Source organism: Dasypus novemcinctus, chromosome 5 (genome assembly GCF_030445035.2).
Source record: "Dasypus novemcinctus isolate mDasNov1 chromosome 5, mDasNov1.1.hap2, whole genome shotgun sequence".
NCBI lineage: Eukaryota > Metazoa > Chordata > Mammalia > Cingulata > Dasypodidae > Dasypus > Dasypus novemcinctus.
In genome coordinates this window covers 153,749,622-153,769,607 of record NC_080677.1, presented here as the reverse complement: position 1 = coordinate 153,769,607, position 19,986 = coordinate 153,749,622, and the positions used below count along the sequence as shown (strand labels likewise).

Sequence of the window (19,986 nt, the reverse complement as noted above, 5' to 3'; positions counted from 1 at the left end):
CTGTGTCTCTTTTGTTGTGACATCTTGCTGCAGTAGCTCTGTGTGTGTGCGGCACCACTCCTGGGCAGGCTGCACTTTTTTGCGCAGGGCAGGCTCTCCTTACAGGGCGTACTCCATGCGCATGGGGTTCCCCTACACAGGGGACACCTCTGCATGGCATGGCACTCTGTGCGCTGTGCGTGGGCCAGCTCACCACATGGGTCAGGAGGCCCTGGGTTTGAACCCTGCACCCCCCGTGTGGTAGGCGGACATTCTATTAGTTGAACCAAATCTGATTCACTAAAAGTCACTTAATCTCTCTGAAATACAGCTTCTTCATCAACAACATTTGCTTATGAAGGCTCTGAGAATTAAAGTTTAATGTATAATTATTACTGTTGACATTTGGGGGCTTACAATAAGCCAGGAGCAAAGCATTTTTCATGAGTTAATTCTCACAAAAAACTATGCGTAGGTACTATTACTAGACCCAAATGAAGAAACTGAGACAAAGGAATAAAATAGCCTATACTTTCAAAGCTAGGAAGTAATGGAGCTGGGATGCAAACCCAGACAGTCTTGGCTCCAGAGACTTTTTAAAAAAAAATTTGTATTCTGGTAACATATATACAACATAAAAGCTCACCTTTGAACTACTTTCAAGTGTACAATTCAGTGGTGCTTCTTACCTTCTCAATGTGCTACCATCAACCATCACCCATTACCAAAACTTTTCCATCATCTAAACAGAAACTCTGTACCAATTAAGCCTTTTTTTTTTAAAAGGTTTATTTATTTATTTCTCTCCCCTTCCCCCCCGCCCCAGTTGTCTGTTCTGTGTCTATTTGCTGCTGCATGTTTTTTGTCAACTTCTGTTGTTGTCAGTGGCATGGGAATCTGTGTTTCTTTTTTTGTTGCATCATCTTGCTGCGTCAGCTCTCCATGTGTATGGCGCTATTCTTGGGCAGGCTGAACTTTCTTTCGGGCTGGGCGGCTCTCCTTACGGGGCGCACTCCTTGCGCGTGGGGCTCCCCTATGCGGGGGACACCCCTGCGTGGCAGGGCACTCCTTGTGCACATCAGCACTGCACGTGGGCCAGTTCCACACGGGTCAAGGAGGCCCGGGTTTGAACCGCGGACCTCCAATGTGGTAGACGGATGCCCTAACCACTGGGCCAAGTCCACTTCCCCCAGTTAAGCCTTAATTCTCTATTTCCCACCCCTACCCCTTTTAGCCTGTATTCTAATTTCTGATGCTATGAATTTGCACATTCTAATTATTTCATAAGTGATATCTATGATATTTGCCCTGTCTTCTTTTTGATCTGGCTTATTTCACACAACATGGTTTCATCAAGATTTATCCATGTTGGTGCATGTATCAGAACTTCAAACTTTTTTACAGCTGAATAATATTCTGTTCTATGTATGTACTATTTTGTTTATCCATTCATCTGTTGAAGGACACAGGTTGCTTCTACCTTTTGGCTACTGTGAATATTGCTACTATGAATACCAGTGTACAAGTATTTGATTCCCCACTTTCAATTATTTGGGATATATACCTACAAGTGGGATTGCAAGGTCATATAGTAGTTCTTTTTTTTCCCAGGAGGTACCAAGGATTGAACCCAGGATCTCATACATGGGAAGCAGGCACTCAGCCACTGAGCCGCATTTGTTCCCCTCATATAGTAATTCTTTACTTCACTTTTTGAACAACTGCCAGCATTTTACTCTCCCAATATGTATGAATGTTCCTATTTCTCCACATCCTTCCCAACGGTTATTTATAATAGCCATTCTACTGGCCTTGCAGTTTTGAGTTGCATTTCTCTAATACATCTTTTCATGTGCCTTTTGTCCATTTGCATATCTTCTTTGGAGAAATGTCTATTCAAATCTTTTGCCCATTTTGGGGGGGGAGGGCTGTTTGTCTTTTTGTTATTGACTTGTAGGAGTTCTTTATATATTCTGGATATTATACCCTTATCGGATATATGATTTCCAAATATTTTCTCCCATTCTGTAGAGGCTGTCTTTTCACTTTCTTGATAATGTCCTTTGTTGCACAACAGTTTTTCATTCTGAAGGACAACTTATCTGTTTTTTCTTCTGCTGCTTATGCTTTGGTATAAAGTGTAACAACTCACTGGCTAATAAAAGGTCCTGAAGATATCTCCCTATGTTTTCTTCTAGGAGTTTTGTAGTTTTAGTTCTTGTATTTAGGTCTTTGATTCATTTTGAGCTAATTTTTGTAATGAGGTATGGTTGAGAGACATACTCATAACCACTGTACTGTATATTCTAAAGGAGAATATGTATTAAACACATGGCAAGCTACATCTGGAAAAATCATGGATGGGTACAGTATAGATCGTTCAGGTCAGGAAATCACGCAAGGAAACCAGGGCATCTATGAAGGCCTGGTGTGATGCCTGGTATTCAAAAAACGGTACCTATTTATTACAGGGGAAACAAACTTAAGGAAATCACTCAGATTTAGAATTAAAAGAGAATACAAGTAGGTAAACCTTGTTCAAATCTAATGAATTTACAAAAAGGGAAAGGTAACAGCTATACATATAATAAAATTATATACTTGTATGAACTGATTAAAAATGCAATCACAGTGGACTGTCAGGGGCCCAAAGAGAACTACCTGCTGCTTTCAGGTCTTTCCTGGCAGCTTGCTCATGCAAATCTCCTTCTCCTGGCTTCCTCATCTGCTTTGTCTGTTCCAACTCTAACCTGATATGAATTTAATTTGTTTCCTGTCCCTACATCTCAATAAGCACCCAAAACCTACCTCACCGCTTTTCTCTCCCCTTAAATCTATATAGTATCAATTGATAATCCCATCATCACATCCACATTCTTGATTAGACTCTTTTACCCTCATGACAAGTCCCACTAGCTACTATATCCCAGTTCCTTCAACATAGTGAAAAACATTTGGGTGAGAAGGTAAAAGGACAAAGTAATATCCAGGTGATCTTTTATATAAATTACAAAGCTAGCATAGAAGCAAGAAACAGGGAAAGAAACTTTCTATTCTAACAACTGCTAAAAGTCTAATTCTTCTAAAAGTAGAATATTTTAATCTTTGTAGTGTGTAAAAGCTTAGGATGCCCCCAAGGACAACTATGCTGATTAAACAAAGAGAATAATTTCCTCTCAGAAAATAGAGGAAACAAATTAATTGGCAACAACCTTGTGTAGTTTTTACAAGACTGGGCTAAGGACCATGACTCATCAAGCATATTATAAATGATTTAGAACAATATTTTTCAAACTTCAATGTCCCTGATATCATAGTACTTATCAAATATGCTGACAGTCAATTTAGGAGTCAATTTCGTAAGATAAGTATAAGAAAAAAACTCAAAATCTGATCAAGATAAAACAAACAAAATGAAATTTACACTTAAAGACTTGTACTCATTAAAAAACTCAAATGCCCAAGTATGGAATGTGGTTTAAAGCTAGCTACAGCTGATGTAAAAAATCTATAAATTTAAATTGCCCATGAGTTCATGAATCAATAATTTTATATTATTTTAAAAGCTAATATAATCTTAGGCTGTCCTGAAAAACAAAAGTATGTCAAAAGCAAAAGACAATGATAATCATGTTACATGATGAAGAGATCTATTTGGAAAACACTCAAGCTTACAACATAAGATAATATTGCCTGCTGCGCTTTATGGCAGTCATTTACAGAATCACAAGTTCATTCTCCCTCATTTTGTGGTCATTTCAGCACTCAGTTTGCTCTCTCTCACCAATTCCACTGCTGTTATAATTCTTGAGGGTTTCCAGGTAGATGATCTCACCAAAATACCCTGGCATCTCAGATCCTCGACCTCATTTTCTCCTTGATCTTAGCCTTTATTCCTTCAAACACCAATTCCCACGGTCATTCCCATGGTCATACCCTAGATCTTTTCATAGTATCAACCTCCTATTACTCCTTCTAGTTCCCTGAGTCCAACAATCTTTTGACCCCACTGACACCTATAAATGACTAACCCTACCACCTTTTCTCACTGTTTCCCACTCCCCTCATATTCTCTTTCTCCTCACCACCTTAGGTTCCATGGCCCACCATTATTGTTCCCTTAACTACATGCTCAATTCTCTTTGCGGCTCTTTTCTCTTTTCCTGGCAAAACCTCAACCTGGTTAAATTCAACTCTTCTAGTAGGTCACCTCAAGTGGTTCCTCAGTGCTGCCTGGCAATGATGCCACACATCTCTAATCCAATCACTTCCATATGCCTGCATGATTTTTGTATCTTTTTCTCAGACCTCCTACCCAATCTCATTCTGTGCGAGGACTTTGCTCCCTTTATCATAGATAAAATGGAATATGAAGAGAATGTCCACCTTTACCCTTTTGCACAGCTATAAACCTACTTCTATCTATAAACTCTGCTTTCTCTCCCATTACTGTAACTGTGCCCCTCCACTTTTTTCCCCCTTTCTTTCTTTTTTTTGGGGGGGTGAGAGGGGGTACTGGGGGTTGGGGATTGAGCCCAGGACCTTGTATGTGGGAAGCCGGGGCTCAAACACCAAGCCACACCAGCTTCTCTGAGCCACCCCTCCTGCCCCCATCTGTTTTGCCTGTTGTTTTTTTCTTCAGGAAGCATTGGGAACCAAACTCGGGAACTCCCATGTGGGAGGCAGGCACTCAACTGCTTAAGCCACATCTGCTTCCCCGCCTCTACTTTTATACTGAATTCCAACCCCTCTCCCCTGGTGAATGCCACAGCAAGACAGATTTTGCTTCAATCTAACAGCACTTTTGGAATAAATCATAATACAAAGCTGTGATTATTTGACTTTAAGATCCCGTGGATAAAAGGGATTTCTGTTGTAATTGGAAGTAAGTCCAGATAATCACTTAGTACCCTCTCAGCTCTAAAGTTCTATGGTTTTCAAAAATATGAAATTGAAAACTTTCTTAGTATAGTTTAATAGGACTAACTGTAATGCATATACTTTTCTCATCCTTGGCAATCCCTGTTAAATTCTCAGAAATTTTTTAACTACAAGATAAGTCTTTGAGGAAGGAGTAAAAATAGAATTCAAGAATGATAAAGAATGCCATTTTCTACTACTTTTTAGAAACTTTTCTAACCATATTGCTTTCATTCTCATGCTGCTTGTTCTATTTCTACTATGCTACTTTGGAAACTCTTCTGGGAATATTTAATAGAAATGCATTCCCCAAGAATTAAGTGTGTAACGTTATCATTCTTATAATTATAACACCCTTTTACTAGGTATGTATGTGATTATATCATGGAATTTGAGCAACCATATGTATACTAATTTTACTCAACCTTCTAAAAAAATTGTTACTGTAACAACTTTCTTCTGTGATTAACTTAGAAGAGGTGTGAAAATAAAAACAAGAAAGTTGGGTAAATGGGAAAAGATCACAAACAAAATTTTACTTATTACTAGAACAACTTAGCAGGTTAAATATGTTTACCTTTAACAATCTTCTTTGCACAGTCATTATATACTTGCTCTTGAGATGTGTTTGACTGGAACACCCGATCAAATGCATATGGTTTGGACTAAAAAACAAAAACAAAAGTACTTCAACGATACAAAATAAAGGTGCACATTTCTAGACTTTAAAGATATCAATTCATATTTAACCTGCAAAATAGGATACATACTATACATCGTTTCATGTCATTGGATCTTTGAGTGGAAGGGACCTTAAGCGCAACCAACTACAAATCCAATAGAATATAAATTCCATGGAAACAAGAATGTCTGTTTTGGTCTTTATGGTATTTCCAGGGCCTATGTTTTTAGCACGATGGTAGGCATGCAAATGTTGCTGAGTGAATTCCTGTTTAAGAAGTGTGTAGTCTAACAGGTATTGAGATTATATTTTCAATACCAATATTACTGTGAAGTTAGAAAACTAAAACCCTTGAAGGCACAAGAGCTAACGACAAAAGTAAAATTCAACCCAGATCTCCTACCTCCTAGTCCAGAACTCCTTCCACTACTCCATTTGGTTTTTCAGTACACTGCAACAGCTTTTCAATCATTCATTCATGTATTTACTGAATGCTTACTGTGTACCAGACACCATGCTATAACAGTGACCAAGAAAAACCTACTCTCTGCTTTAGTGGAGTAACAGACAAATATTTAAGTGACTAAAATTCTGATCCTTGCAACAGAGCACCATGAGAATGCTATGATGGCATATAATTGGAGATCTTGAATTAAGGGGCTTGCTGAAAGATATCAAGGAATACTCTATGGGAAGGGAAGTTTAAGTTGAGAATGGAAGAATCAAAGAAAAAGTAGCACCTAGTTCACTGTCACTCCCTCCAATATTAGTCAGGTAGAGGGCTGAGTATGGGAAATCGTTGTAGGCTTTGGGATGGGATGCTTCAATAAGGCAGAAAGGAGCATGCAGCATTCAAAAAACTGAAGGAAGCTAAGTCTGAAGTATAAGGAGCAAGTCAGAGAATGGGTCAAGACTGGTTACAGAAACAGGCAAAGATGAGATAATGAACGTTTCATGCCCTTTGGTTAAGAAGCCATAAGCAATGGAGTGACTGGGACTTACATTTTATAAGATTGCTGATGTACAATGTAGAAAATGAACAAAGAGGGATACTAACTAATAATCCACAATAGTAGAGATAAAGGTGGTTTGAAGATTAAGAGAAGTGACCATTTAATTTGAGGTAAAATATAAGCAACACATAAAAATATCTATTTCTACTACTGTGTAATATAATTCTCCACTGTGAATATTACGATAAGCTAATAAAACTATGCTATCACAATACTCTAGCTTTTCATATAGCTGGTATTTTACAACTCTTGTTTGTGAAATCTTGACACAACAGGTGAAGATACTGGAGGTACATAATTAGCTTGTTGACCCCTTACTTCCCAGACTGGAGCCTCAATGTTACAAGTAGAATTATAAAATAATGAAGTCAATGGAACCTCCTTGAGCCTAATCTGAGAGGCAGTGTTCCAAAGAATTCCATGCCATAATAAGTTACATGATAGTGAGGCTGTAGTGTTATTTAGCTTACCCAAATACTTGTAAACAATCTTAAGCTTCAGATTAAGCTTCAGGAACCTTTGAATTGTCCCAGGATTTCATGGTCTTTTTCAGGAACTGTAATGTTTTAGTGTTTATTTTACTAGCTATTCCAGGAGGCAAATAGGAAATAACTAGTTCAGGTTTATAAACAACAAACTTGATTTTATTACTCCCACGCACAATCTTTTTTTTTTTTTTCCAGGTACCAGGACCAGAGAATGAACCTGGGACCTCATATGTGCGAAGTCAGCGCTCAACCACTGAGCCACATCTGCTCCAAGTTGGTTTTTTTGTTTGTTTGCTTGTGTTTGTCTTTTTGGTTTTTTTTTTAGGAGGCACCAGGAACCAAACCTCGGACCTCCCATGTGGGAAGCAGGCCCTTAACCACTAGAGCCACATCCATCCCCAATCCTTTCAAGTGATGGAATTCCAAACTAGCTAGGGCTTGGAAAGGGAATTCCTTCTGGCAAGCCTTCTTCATACAGGAACTCAGGATTTGTTTCAAACACAGGGTGTGGTACTTTCCTGCCTCTGTGAGTCCTAGAGCTTGAGCAAATTCTAAATAAAAATTTTCTTCCACTTGCTTGCATAGCCTGGTAATCCTTACATTTGAAACTTCTTTGCCTGGCATATTTGTTCTTGGCTGAGCAATTTTAGGGGTACTGAGAGTCAGAAGTTCTGGTGTTTTAACAACAAATATAATTCATCTGCCCACTTGAATAATTTTTTTTCCAGCCTTGGAATTCTATACCATGAGGGACTTCTAAAAGGAATGTATTCTGGTAGATCTTCTACAAAGACATCATTAGGACGTGCCCCAAATTTCTGGTAAGGTACAGCCTTGGCTTCACACTTCCCCAAGGCTTCAGCAAATTTTTTGCAGAAAAGCTGATCTACCATCTTTCTTAGTGAATCTGAAGCCGTTACTAATCTTCCGTTACTCCTGAAGCCGGTTTATCAAGTTGTAAATCACATTAAATTCAGAAGTTCATGCTTCTTAATCATAAAACAAATCCATTCCTTTGCTTACATAGATCAATAATTCAAGCATTTCATTTCTCAAAGTTGAACTACCTCACTTTCCATTTTTCAGTATTGGCAGGTTCAGTAACGGGGCTGTGATGGCTCATTGGTTTTTGGTCTCTTGGTAGGTGAAGAATAATCATCATCTTCAATAGTCACCCCAATTTCAGGGTCCTCACTTGTTTCTGAAGGGACATGCTGACTAAAATCTTCAGCTGGTGTTTCCATTTCTATTCCTTCATTGCCTTTTGAAGAATGATGGCATCCTTGAATGTTGTACTGAGAGTAACCAGGATCTTCTGGTTCTTCCTTTACAGCTGCCATTTCTAGGGAAATGCCAGAGTCTTCCATGGGTTCAGGTTTCACTTTGATGGGGCCACAACTTCTGCATGGAGACAGAACTGACCTTTCACCACCTGTTACTACCATGCAACCACGTAGATGCTTCTTTGGCTCTAGAAAAGGTCTCTTAATGATAAATGAAATCCCTGCTTTATTCTCCAATATCCATTTCCGGGTTGCAAGATCTTAATTCTCAGGGTATTTCTCCCAACACCCCCCACCCATTTTGGAAGTACTGGGGATTGAATCTAGGACCTCATACATGAGAAGCATGTGCTCAACCAGTGAGCCACACCCACTCCCCTCAGGGTATTTAAAAGCAACTCCTTCAAGAAACCCCTGGACTACCAAGGCTGACTGGTCTCTTAATATCTTCTCATATGGAACAGATACCACTGTTGATTTGCCTAAAGCTTTTCCATAGCAAAAGCAGAAATAGTCCTCAAACTGTTTTTCTCAAGTGTTCCAATTTCCACAGCATCTACAGTCATTTGATTTGCTGGATTGTAGCTGTCATTTTATGCATCTCTGCAGCCTTTACTTCTCCAACGCAGTATTCTACAAAATCTTTCTGAAAATCCTTCCTGGTATTGACAAAAGCAAGTCTTCTCTTGGTTCCAACAATAAGTCTCTTTCATATACTGCAATGCAGGCTACTTCTGCCTTGGCCTTGGCCAGTTCCTTACACACTGATTCAAGAGCAGACATGAAGAATGTCACCACCATTCTGCTCTCAGGCAGGGCAGACATGGCTGCTTGGGCCATCCTCCCCAAAGCAGCCACCTCCAGGCAGCACCAGTACTGGGGGTGCTGAAGGGAAGTGAGTTTGGACTGCAGGCCAACTACGCAGGGCTGATAAGAACTGGGGAGTGGGCAGGGGCGGAGAGAGTGAGGAAGCCCGAGTTCCTGTCACTACCACATGACCACCAGGCAAGGCCTCTCTCAGCTCCTTGATCTGATCACAGGGCGATGCCAGGGTAAACGTGGCAGGCAGGCAGCCGGAGCTAGAGCGCATGTGGGGAAAGGGAGGTAGCAATCAGCCACCCCTTTTCTCTCATCTCTGAGTTTCTCTCACCCTCCTCCTCATTTTGTTTTGTTTTTAAAGATATGCTGAATTTGAGGTACCTGCAAGATATACAAATTAGTTAACTCTTGGATATATGTGACAAAGTTAAGAGAAATATGTACACGGGCGGTGACTTATACAGTCATACAGAGGGCAAATGAGATGGCCTAGGGAAGGAAAATGAAGTAAGAAGAAGGGTAAAGACTGAATCCTGAAATCGCCAATATTTAGAGGACAAGTAGATGACGACTCAGCAGTGTAGACCAGCAGTTCTCAGTTTTTGGATTCAGTACCCCGTTATATTTTAAAAGTATCCAGTAACCCAGAGAGCTTTAGTTTATGAGAATTAAACGTATCTATATTTACTGTATTAGATATTAAAACTGAGATGTTTTCAAAATACTTAAATTAAAAATAACATAATAAACTCATTACATCTTAATAAAAATAACATTTTTATGAAAATAATTGTTTTCCAAAAAAAATCAGTGAGAAGGGTAATATTATTTTACTTTTTACAAATCTCTTTTAAGTTCTTAATAGAAGCAGCTGGATTCTTATATTTGCATCTGTGTTCAATCTGTTGTAATGCTGTTCTGAATGAAGTATACGAAGAAAGTATGGCCACATAGGCAAATACATGGGAAAGGAAATATTTTAACAGCCTTTTCAGAGAATGGTTAACCTTCTTCTTTGATACTACACCTAAACGTGACAAAAGGCAGTTTCTTAAAGAATAGTCACAACACAGAATTCAAAACAATTACCAGTGAACCGTTTTGTATTTTGCTACATTAAAATCCAATGGTATACCTTACGCGCTGAATGGATCATATGTAAGTTATTTGGAAACTACTGATTCAATGAGCTATACAGATCCTCCAAATGCCGTCAAACATTTCATTGTGTATATGTTTCTATGTATATACAAATATTCACATTCTTTAAAAATCTGCACAGATCTCATTGGCTTTTAAGTATTGGGACGCTGTCGAGTTCACAGTAGCAGACACAGGCTCTCTAAAGTCCTAGATTTCTCTTTAAAGCTGGAATTTTATCACTAGCAACAACTAAAAATGTTATTTTCCTTAAAATAGTTAGCTCATTTATTTTTGAGAAAATGTCTGCCAAATACTCAAGTCTGAATAATCATAGTATGTCTGTCAGCCATTTTTCAAATAAAAATGGGTGCCCATGAAAAAAAAGCCAATTTTGCTTGCAATTCCAACTGCATAAGTGATTTTCTCAAGACTATCACATTTGCACTCTGATATGTGGAAGTTTTTAATATATACTTCCAATTTTATCACAATATTAAAAAGTATACTAGAAGGTCATGCACAATTTCACAAATAATTTTTCCTGTTTGATGTAGGACATTTTTACCTCTTGAAGGTGCCAGGAGTTTTACCCATCATTGCTTCTGCACCATTTACTGCAAATGTTAATGCAGTAAAAAAGGCAAATAATATCTAGGTATTTTTTTTTTTTGAGCAGTTCTGACCTTGTGGACCTCCCGAAAATATCTGAGGGACTCCATATTCTGAGAACCACTGATATGAGAAAAAAGGAGTCAGAGGAGAGTATAGTGTCCACACAAACAAGGGGAAGAATATTCAAGGAAGGAGTGACTATGTTAAATAGTGTTATAAAGTCAAGACAAAACTGAAAAAGCATCCAATGGCAAAGGTCAGATTGTTAGGGGTTGGAAAAAGAATGGAAGGTGATCAGAGAATTTGGCTGTGGATCTAAGAAAGACTTTTTAAAGATAGGCAAGACCCGAGTAAAATGCTAGCAGGAAAATCTAGTAATCTAATAGTGCAAGAGAGTTTGAAGATGAGGGAGAGGCCAATGCAGTACAGAGTACAAAAGGTAGGAATGCCTTTGATACCAGAAAGAATACTCCTTCCGTTCTAACAAGAAGAAAATGGTACTAATGCAAATATGTTTCTTGATTTGGAAGTGGGAATTCCATTATGAAGTCTTCAATGGAGTAAAAAGGTTAGAAAAAGAGTGGTTCAAAGGCTTGAAGACAGTAGAAAAAATATGACAAGGGGCATTTCTGAGAATGAGAAAGACCGATAAGAAAAATGCGGTAAGACTAAGGCAGTTTTGAGATCCCTTATGATTTTCTCCTAAGATGCTCAGCTATGTAGGTATTAATGGATCAGAGGCACCAGGGGTTCTGGTATACACAACAAATGTCTGCTTGTTCCCTAGTTTATTCGTTAAAAAGGAATGAAGTTATAACTGCCTGGCAAATCTCGCTAATGCTTTTTTTACCACACCTTTTTGGCTGCTTCTTTTTTTATTAGAGAAGCTGTAGGTTTACAGAACAATCATGAGTAAAATAAAGGATTCCCATATACCACCCCATTATTAACATCTTGCATTAGTGTGGTACATTTGTTATAACTGATTAAAGCACATTTTTATCACTGTACTATTAACTTAGTCCATGGTTTAACTTAGGGTTCACTGTGTAGTACTAAGTCCCATGGATTTTTAAAAAATTTTCTAAAATGTTGGGTTGTATATATGGTAATAGAATAAAAATGTGTGCTGTTTTAAGCCACTAAATTTGTGGTAATTTGTTATGTAGCAACAACTAACTAATACAGTGAGCTATCATGGTTTCCTCCTGATACCCAGGTTATACGTTTATGTTCTTCATTTTGCTATTCTGTATTTCTTCAGTTTTTTAATAATAAAAAATAAAGGAATCTCCTCACTCAAAAAAAAAAAAAGAAAGAAAGAAAGAAAGAAAGGCAATGAAGTTAGGCTTTAAAATATAAACATGAGACCCCAGGAAAAAACCTTTAAAGAATCCTTTCAAGATCTCAGTTGGAAAAGGTCTTATTTCTTAGAAACTATACCCTGCAACCTCCCTCCCCAAATCTGGAATAACAGTAACCACAAAGCAGACACTGCTAAAGTGCTATCCAAAGTCACTCCTAACTCCCTTGCCACTCCCACTAGATAGGCTGGAAAGCCAAATGCCTGTTTGCCTAGTCTCCTTGCAACTAGTGGCTATGCGACTCAGTTCTCAATAGTAGGAGTAAGTGATAGTCTGCTGGAAGTCTCTGGGAAGGGTTTTGTTTTCCTAATAAAAGGGACCATCTCAACTGAATATCCCTTCTTCTTCATGGAAGGAATGTCTAGAGCTGTAGCATCCATCTTGTGAACAAGATGCTGCTGCTAAAAAGTCAACAATTAATAATAACAGTACAAGAGTTTCAGGGTTCTTTTTTTTTTTTTTACAGTGTAAAAAGTATTTTTATTATGTGTAGCAAATTAAGTTAATAAATCTTTTATTTACAGAATTCAATATGTGGTCATTCCACTGCTTAATTATCAAAACCAACTTAATTCCTCTGAAGCTTGAAACAAGATCTTCAAGATAGCCTCTTGAAAGAATCCAAAGCTGTTTCCAATCAGCCCTACACAATAACAAGAGTATAAAGGTTATATCCAGGAATGGGTTCTGGAGCCAGCTTCCTTCTCTGAGCTCTACTACATAACACTGGTTAATAACCTAGATTATTTGGATTATCCATGTAGAGCACGTTTGTATGTAGCCTTGTCTTATACTAATAGCCTTAAATAGCATGTAATTTCCATTATTTCTTCGATCAGTGCTGATATAAGCAATGTTTTGAAAATAAAACAAGGAAATAGAATGTTCCCAACAGGCTGAATGCTAGCAAGGTAGCAAAAGAAAGCCCAGTGGGGAGTTTTTTTTATGGTCAGAGTTCTTAAATAGTAGGCACTAATGGCCTATACCCAAACTTTTTGTTATGTAAGAAAAATAATCCCTTATTTATTTAAGTCACTATTAGTTGTTTGTTTCCCTCTGCGGCTAGAAACAGTCCTCACTTTGGTGTCATTTAAAAATAGGTGTGCTTGATTATTCTTCAACTATGACAAACATATAAAAATGACCTTCTGCTAGGATGCTACTGATACCTTAAAACACCCAATGTGGTTAAAAAAGGACAATTTACTGTTTTTTTGTTGTTTTTTTTTTAATACAAGATATTACTCATGGTAAGCTAATTCTTAACAGTCAAAAGCCAATCAAGGTAAGCTGACCTGGCCCAGTGGTTAGGGCATCTGTCTACCACGCGGGAGGTCTGCGGTTCAAACCCCGGGCCTCCTTGACCCGTGTGGAGCTGGCCCATGCGCAGTGTTGATGCGTGCAAGAAGTGCCCTGCCACGCAGGAGTGTCCCCCACATAGGGGAGCCCCATGCGCAAGGAGTGCGACCAGTAAGGAGAGCCATCCAGTGCGAAAGAAAAGTGCAGCCTGCCTAAGAATGGCGCCGCACACACGGAGAGCTGACACAACAAAAAGAAACACAGATTCCCATGCCACTGACAACAGAAGCGGACAAAGAAGAACACACAGCAAATAGATGCAGAGAACAGACAACTGGGGCCGGGGATGGGAAGGGGAGAGGAAAAAAAAAAAGAAAAAAAAAAGCCAATCAAAATAATATTTCATTATATTTCCTTCCATTCTTTCTTCTATGCAAATAGAAAATAATTGTCTCTTTTCATTTACCTATCATGCATTTATTTGGTGTCTAAAAGGTAAAATATTGTGCTAGGCATAGGAAAAACCCAGATGAGGAAGACAACTTTAAAAATAATATTTAGTTAGTACACACTGTAGGATTCAAAGAATAATAGGATAAGGCTGGGCAGTCTTCAATACTAAATTAAGAAGCTGTATACTAGGATTTAAACATAGGTGATCAAGTAACGTTAACTGAATTGAAATGGAGAGTCTCTAGCCTTAAAGAACTCATAATGTGGTAAAGGAAACAAAAAGAGATTGCTGCAGGTCAAAACACAGATTTAATAAGAAGTATATAAAAAGAGCACAAAAGCAAAAATTAAATAATGATTACTTCTAATTTTACTTGTAAGAAACAAGCTAATTACAAGTATGATGATAGCTACATTCTTCTAAAATAAATCATACAAAATTTACTAAAATATTTTAAAAATAGAAAGAACAAATATTACTATTGAATTATGACCTATCTCAATTTTTTACATCAATAAAAAATAAGTGCTTCTAAACCATTTAGAAAGAGTTATCATTGGTAATAGTAAGGTCTGCATCGAAAATACTTTAAGCAGCTATTTACACTAGCATTACTTCATAGCAAATATACAAACTACTACTACAACCTTATTAAAATAAGAATACTTATGGGCAACTATTGAAATGTGATATATAAACAAAAATAATCAAGGAGCTGGGACTAAGTGATTTTTGTAGAAAGTTATACCATTGTTAAATAAAAAAATTAGTTAGGTGCTTAGCATTACTTTGATAAAATAGTCTTAGATTTAATTCCAAAACTAAATTATAATTTTATTAAATAAAGCAAATGTTTTAATTAGAGTCTAGCCATAAAGTTACTAAATGAACCTGGCTTCCTGGGATGAAAAACAAGACTTGTTAAACATAAAATTACTTCTAATGGCTCTATAATTAAGGCATTCTCAACTAATCATCTTTCAACTACTTTAAACAAAGGAAAACTCAGTATCTGGACAGCTATATTAAAGAAGCCAGGTTCTTGGCTGACTTGTACATTCTGTAGCCTTTAAATCTATTTAGTTTCAAAGATACTCCAAGTTGCAGATTTCCATTTTACAAACTCCATGTCACAAGATGCACTTGGGTACCAATGGAACAGGACCAAAAAGAATAATTTAATTACCTAAACTGAGACCACACCTTAGATTTCTTGAAGAAAATGATCCTGTTTGAGGGCACAAACCAGGCTGAACACCAAATCCGGTTATGAAGGACACCTTTCTGGCAGGGATATGCCTTCCTCTAGAAATCTCAATGTGATCTTTTTACCTCACATGGGATTATATACCATATTAGATTTTCCTTGTTAGTCAGACACTAACTGTACTTGATGGTGGCTCCTTCTGCTCTTTCAGTTTTCACTTGTAAGGTAATAAGAAGGTTCAGACACCAAACCATCATTCACTTTAAAAGGGAATAGCGTTTTTCTTTAGGAAAGGAACTGGGCAAGATGATGTAATTAGATTTATTCTCCTATAATTTCAATGAGCTACATACAGTAGCCTGTTTTGCGTTCTGGCAGCCTCTAAAGTATACCATAAAAGGAATTCTGATTAACAGGAAGGATACTTAATGATATAAATGAGTTAGACTCCATCTTTATGGTACATGGATACAAGGAGTAAATTTTCTATGGATTTTTTTTTTTCTGGTGTTTGCAGCAGCCTCCCTTGTCCTTCCTTTTTTGTGGATAACAAGTTCTCTTATTTTAAAAAACCTTTGCTTAAAAAAAAAGAGGAAGGAAAATTGTCATTTGTTACCTATACAATTTTCCTAAAACCAGCCAGATGTCAAAGTTTCTTTTAAAGCAAACAGAATCTATCTGTATCATTTAAAGTTTTTTAAAATAAAATTATTTCATTTATTTCATTCAATATGTGATGTTTACAGCACTTCACCAAGCACCTGATTACAAATAAATTTGTATAAAAGGTTACAGAGCACAAAGAGAAACACTATAATAAAGACTTGTCTGCCATGGGATATTAAAGTCACTGACACAGATGTTTTTCAATGACAAGACACTGGAAAATAAACCTTGAAGAAAATAAAAATTCTTAAAAATTATTTTCTACATCAGTACTGATTATGCTTTTAATTCAGTAACATCATAAACGAAAATATACTTATTCTTTACATTTTGATTTAACTGAAACACTGTCTAGAAAATGTTTTAAAACCATGTTTAAAACAATTTAGTTTTAAATGCTGCACTGCACCAACTCCCTCCTAAACTATTTATTTTGAAATAGGATCAGGACTCAGTGAAATCAACAAAACAAACAAAAGATGATTTTATCTAGAGATTTTTTTTACTTCCACTCTTCTCAGCAGCCATTATGAACTCCCAAACAACCTTCTTTTTTGAAGAAAAAAAAAAAAAAAGCTCATTTAATAAAGTGAACAAAAATAAGACTCCAAATTAATGCACTTACTATATGCAAGAAATTAGATGCTGAAAATAATAAACCATACATGTTGCCTTACATTTTTTAAGGATAGTCACTCAGTAATATTTTTGCTTATACTATGTTGTTCTTATTTTTTTCACCAGACGAAAATGCTCAGTTTACCTAAAGACCAACTATTCATTACTAATTCACAACTCAATCACCTATCCATTATTTACAATACTATCATTTAAATTTACTAACATTACTAAAGAACTTACAACTTTTTCCAAAGGAAACAACCTAGAACAGATATATCCTTCCTGCGGTAATTGTTTTCTTTTAGCTCTCTCCTCATATTATATGCCATATTTGGGCTGCAGTAGAAGGTTCACTACCAACCTATCTTAATATTATTTTAAGAATACTAAATTTAGCATTCTAACAAAAGACACTTAGCACTACTTATAGATAACGTATATACCAAAAATCTGGAGAAATAAGAGACATTCATAAAGGAAAATAGGTTTGATGTGTCAACCACTGTTGAAGCTGAGTAATCACAAAAACTCGGAGAAACTAGACACCTCAGGTTTGCCAACTAACAACCCAGGCCTTGCAAACTTCCTTTGAATCCATGTAAGAGACTATCCTAAAGGAAAAGATGACTGGCTCCTTTTGTACTGAACTTCTTGGCTTCCCTATGATGTCATTTATAACAAGAGTTTTTCTTGTGGACTTGTTAACAAAGAACCAGACTGACAATCTTCAGTTTGGCAGTTGTTAGTGACCTAATGACTTGTTTGCCAAAGTCTACCAAGAGCAATGTGGAGCTAAGGCATTCATTTCCTAGAAGCTGAATTTTGGGAGACTTCACATAAAACCTCAAAAAATATTAGTCCTGTCAAATACTTTCAATCATCAATATCCCATCTCCTATGGCCTCACTGTCCTTATTTCCAAATTAAATTGCTCAAACAATACAGTAAATATGGATACTATTAGAGAAAAAAAAATGAACACATTAAACATTTTGAACCATAAAATCAATGTAGAAAAAAGTTGTCACATGGCATTACCAAGAAAGGTGAATTTAATTTTTAGCCATAGTTCAGTAATCTGCATGCAGTATCTTACTATATTTTAACCTCCTTCAACTGGGAATGCTATTTTCTTTTCAGAGACCTTTTCATACCAGAGGCATAAAAATCAGATATCAAAAAACAAAACCCCTCACATTCTGCTCTCCTTGACAATGACCACCCAAAGTACACTTTTATCCTACAAAGGAACAATGGCTTACTATCCTTAGGATTATCTAAATGAATTTTCTTCAAGTTAGATCTTAACTGTTAAGTGTGAATCTAATACCAAGAATGAGAAAGCTAGTTCACTGGTCAACTTTGATCTTTTTCAAGTTTGCTTCTTATAATTCTCTCTCTAATACACACAAAAAAGAAATGCTTTTCCCTGGACTTAAACTCAGTAAGGGTGAGATTCTGGATCTTGCTGAGCACTTACTTGACCCGATCTGAAACTGCTAGATCGGACAGAAGACTGGGGGGGGGGGGGGGGGGGGGGGGAATGTGTAACACCGATCTCAAAGGAAAACTCACTATTCTTTTTAGCCCTCGGCTCGCCTTTTGTTGTTGTTAAGAAAATTCCCTCATCACTCAAAAGGGGGGTGGGTGAACATCTGAGGCACAGATATCTTTGTAGTTAGTTTGGTGGTTTGTCTTCTCCTGAGACAATACGGTTGACCATGTGGTTATACGCGTCTATAAAATTTAGCATCCCCACTATTTAAGGTGCAGCAGGACTGGTCTCACAACTCAATATTGCTCGCTGAACTGCTATATTAATTTTAATGTATTTTATGAATGCTAAGTTTGGGGGTTATCCAAAACCCAACAGCATCACCAGCAGTAACTGCACACACACCTAAACACACGCAAATAAGCGCACGACGTGCTCCCGGGACGGCTCCTCCAGCGCCCCAGGTGGGGGAGTGTCCCAGGCTGAGACCAGGCACCTCCCATCTCCCGGCGCCGAAGTCCCGGGCTGGGGCGATCCAGGAAAACCCAGGCAGCTGCGCAGTCACCCTACCAAAGGTTAACTGAACCGGCAAACCCGCCGCCAAGGTTGGGGACACGACTGCTCCCTCTCAAACTCTGCGCCCCAACAACTCCAGATCCAACGAGGTGGGGCGGGCGCGCGGGGAAGGATGGGAATCACTCACCGCCATCATGACGGTGTCTTCTCCCTGAAACTTGGCGACGTACTTATCGCCGCGGTTCACCTCAGACTCGTTGAGAGGTCTGAAGCGACACATCACTTTGATGTTGCACTCGGCCGGGTCCGCCATCTTCCGCGCTGCCGGGAGCCACTCCCCGCTGCTCAGTCTCGGGGCGAAGAGAGTAGCAGCCGGGGGCCTGGGCTCGGGGGAGCGCTAGCGATCGGGGCCGCGGGGACGGTGAGATTCAGCAGACTCCGCGCCGCGCGTCCCCCGGCGGAGCGGCCGGGGAGCCGAGACCCCAAGCGCCGGCGCCTGCAGCCGTCGCCCTCAGGCTCACTTCCGATCCATCATGGCAGCCATGGCGGCGGCGCCGGGCAGAGCGTCCCGCGGCTCCTCAACTTCTTCCTCGCCCGCCGGGGACAGGTTGCGCGGCCTGGGGGGGATTCTGGAGACCCAGAAAGCCGTCCCCACCTCCCTCCTCGGGAAAGAGCAGGCCGGGCTGACCCGTCTGCCCGCCCGGCTCAGCGCTCGCCGGCTTGCGGGCTACCGCCCGATCAGTCCGTCTCCAGGGCGCAGGCGCGGCGACCGGGCGACAGGGCGGGGGAGAGCAGGGGAGGGCGAGGCAGCCGAGGACGGCGCAGGCGCGGCGGGGCCCGAGGTGTTCGGGCGACCAATCGGCGCGCAGGCTCAGGCGACCGCTCCTTGCCGACGGGTGCAAATTCAAGTTTCTCTGGACGCTGCCTGGAAAAAACTGCCTCTGGACCACGGGTTTGCTGCTCGCCGCCGCTGTCCCGCCGCCGAATTCCCCAGCGCTCAGGGAGATGCACTTAGCTTTTTTTTTTTTCTTTGAGGGGGGAGGAGGGAGCTGTTATAAGCATTTCGTGTAGTATCTTTAAACAAAGTGCTACCTTTCTAAAACGTAGTGTTTGCTTTTGTTTGGGTCTGGAGGGAAAAATGATTCCCAGCACAACTATTTCGAGCGGTTTGCCATAAAAAAGAAGAGAATTTGAATGAAGAGTGGGACATGGCTTTCTCTTTAAGAGGTTGCTTCATCCTGAGAGTCGGCTGGGGGACTCTCGAAAGGAAATCGGAAAGAAAAGGGAAATCTCAAGGAAAAGGAAATACCCTCTAGGGAAAGGAGGCTGCTGAAGAAATGTGGAATACTAAGGTGAGGTGTTAGAAGGCCCTCGGTGAATCGGAAGTTCCACTTCGCTGATAAGAAATTTTAAAAATGTATCAAT

General features: G+C 39.0%; 1 protein-coding gene and 1 pseudogene across 1 annotated transcript in view; both read right to left on the bottom strand.

Moving 5' to 3' along the window:
• Window positions 1-19,354, bottom strand: part of KIF5B (kinesin family member 5B) — a 52,291-nt gene extending 32,937 nt beyond the window's left edge. Inside the window, exons 1-2 of the mRNA XM_004451662.4 lie at window positions 18,749-19,354; window positions 5,477-5,564 (exon numbers count right to left, since the gene is read on the bottom strand). Of these exons, the coding sequence (XP_004451719.1) occupies window positions 5,477-5,564; window positions 18,749-18,874 (214 nt within the window). The 5' untranslated portion in view covers window positions 18,875-19,354. The remainder of the gene's footprint in view (window positions 1-5,476; window positions 5,565-18,748) is intronic.
• On the bottom strand, window positions 7,456-9,205 carry LOC139439000 (general transcription factor II-I pseudogene; annotated as a pseudogene).
• Window positions 19,355-19,986: the final 632 nt, after the last annotated feature.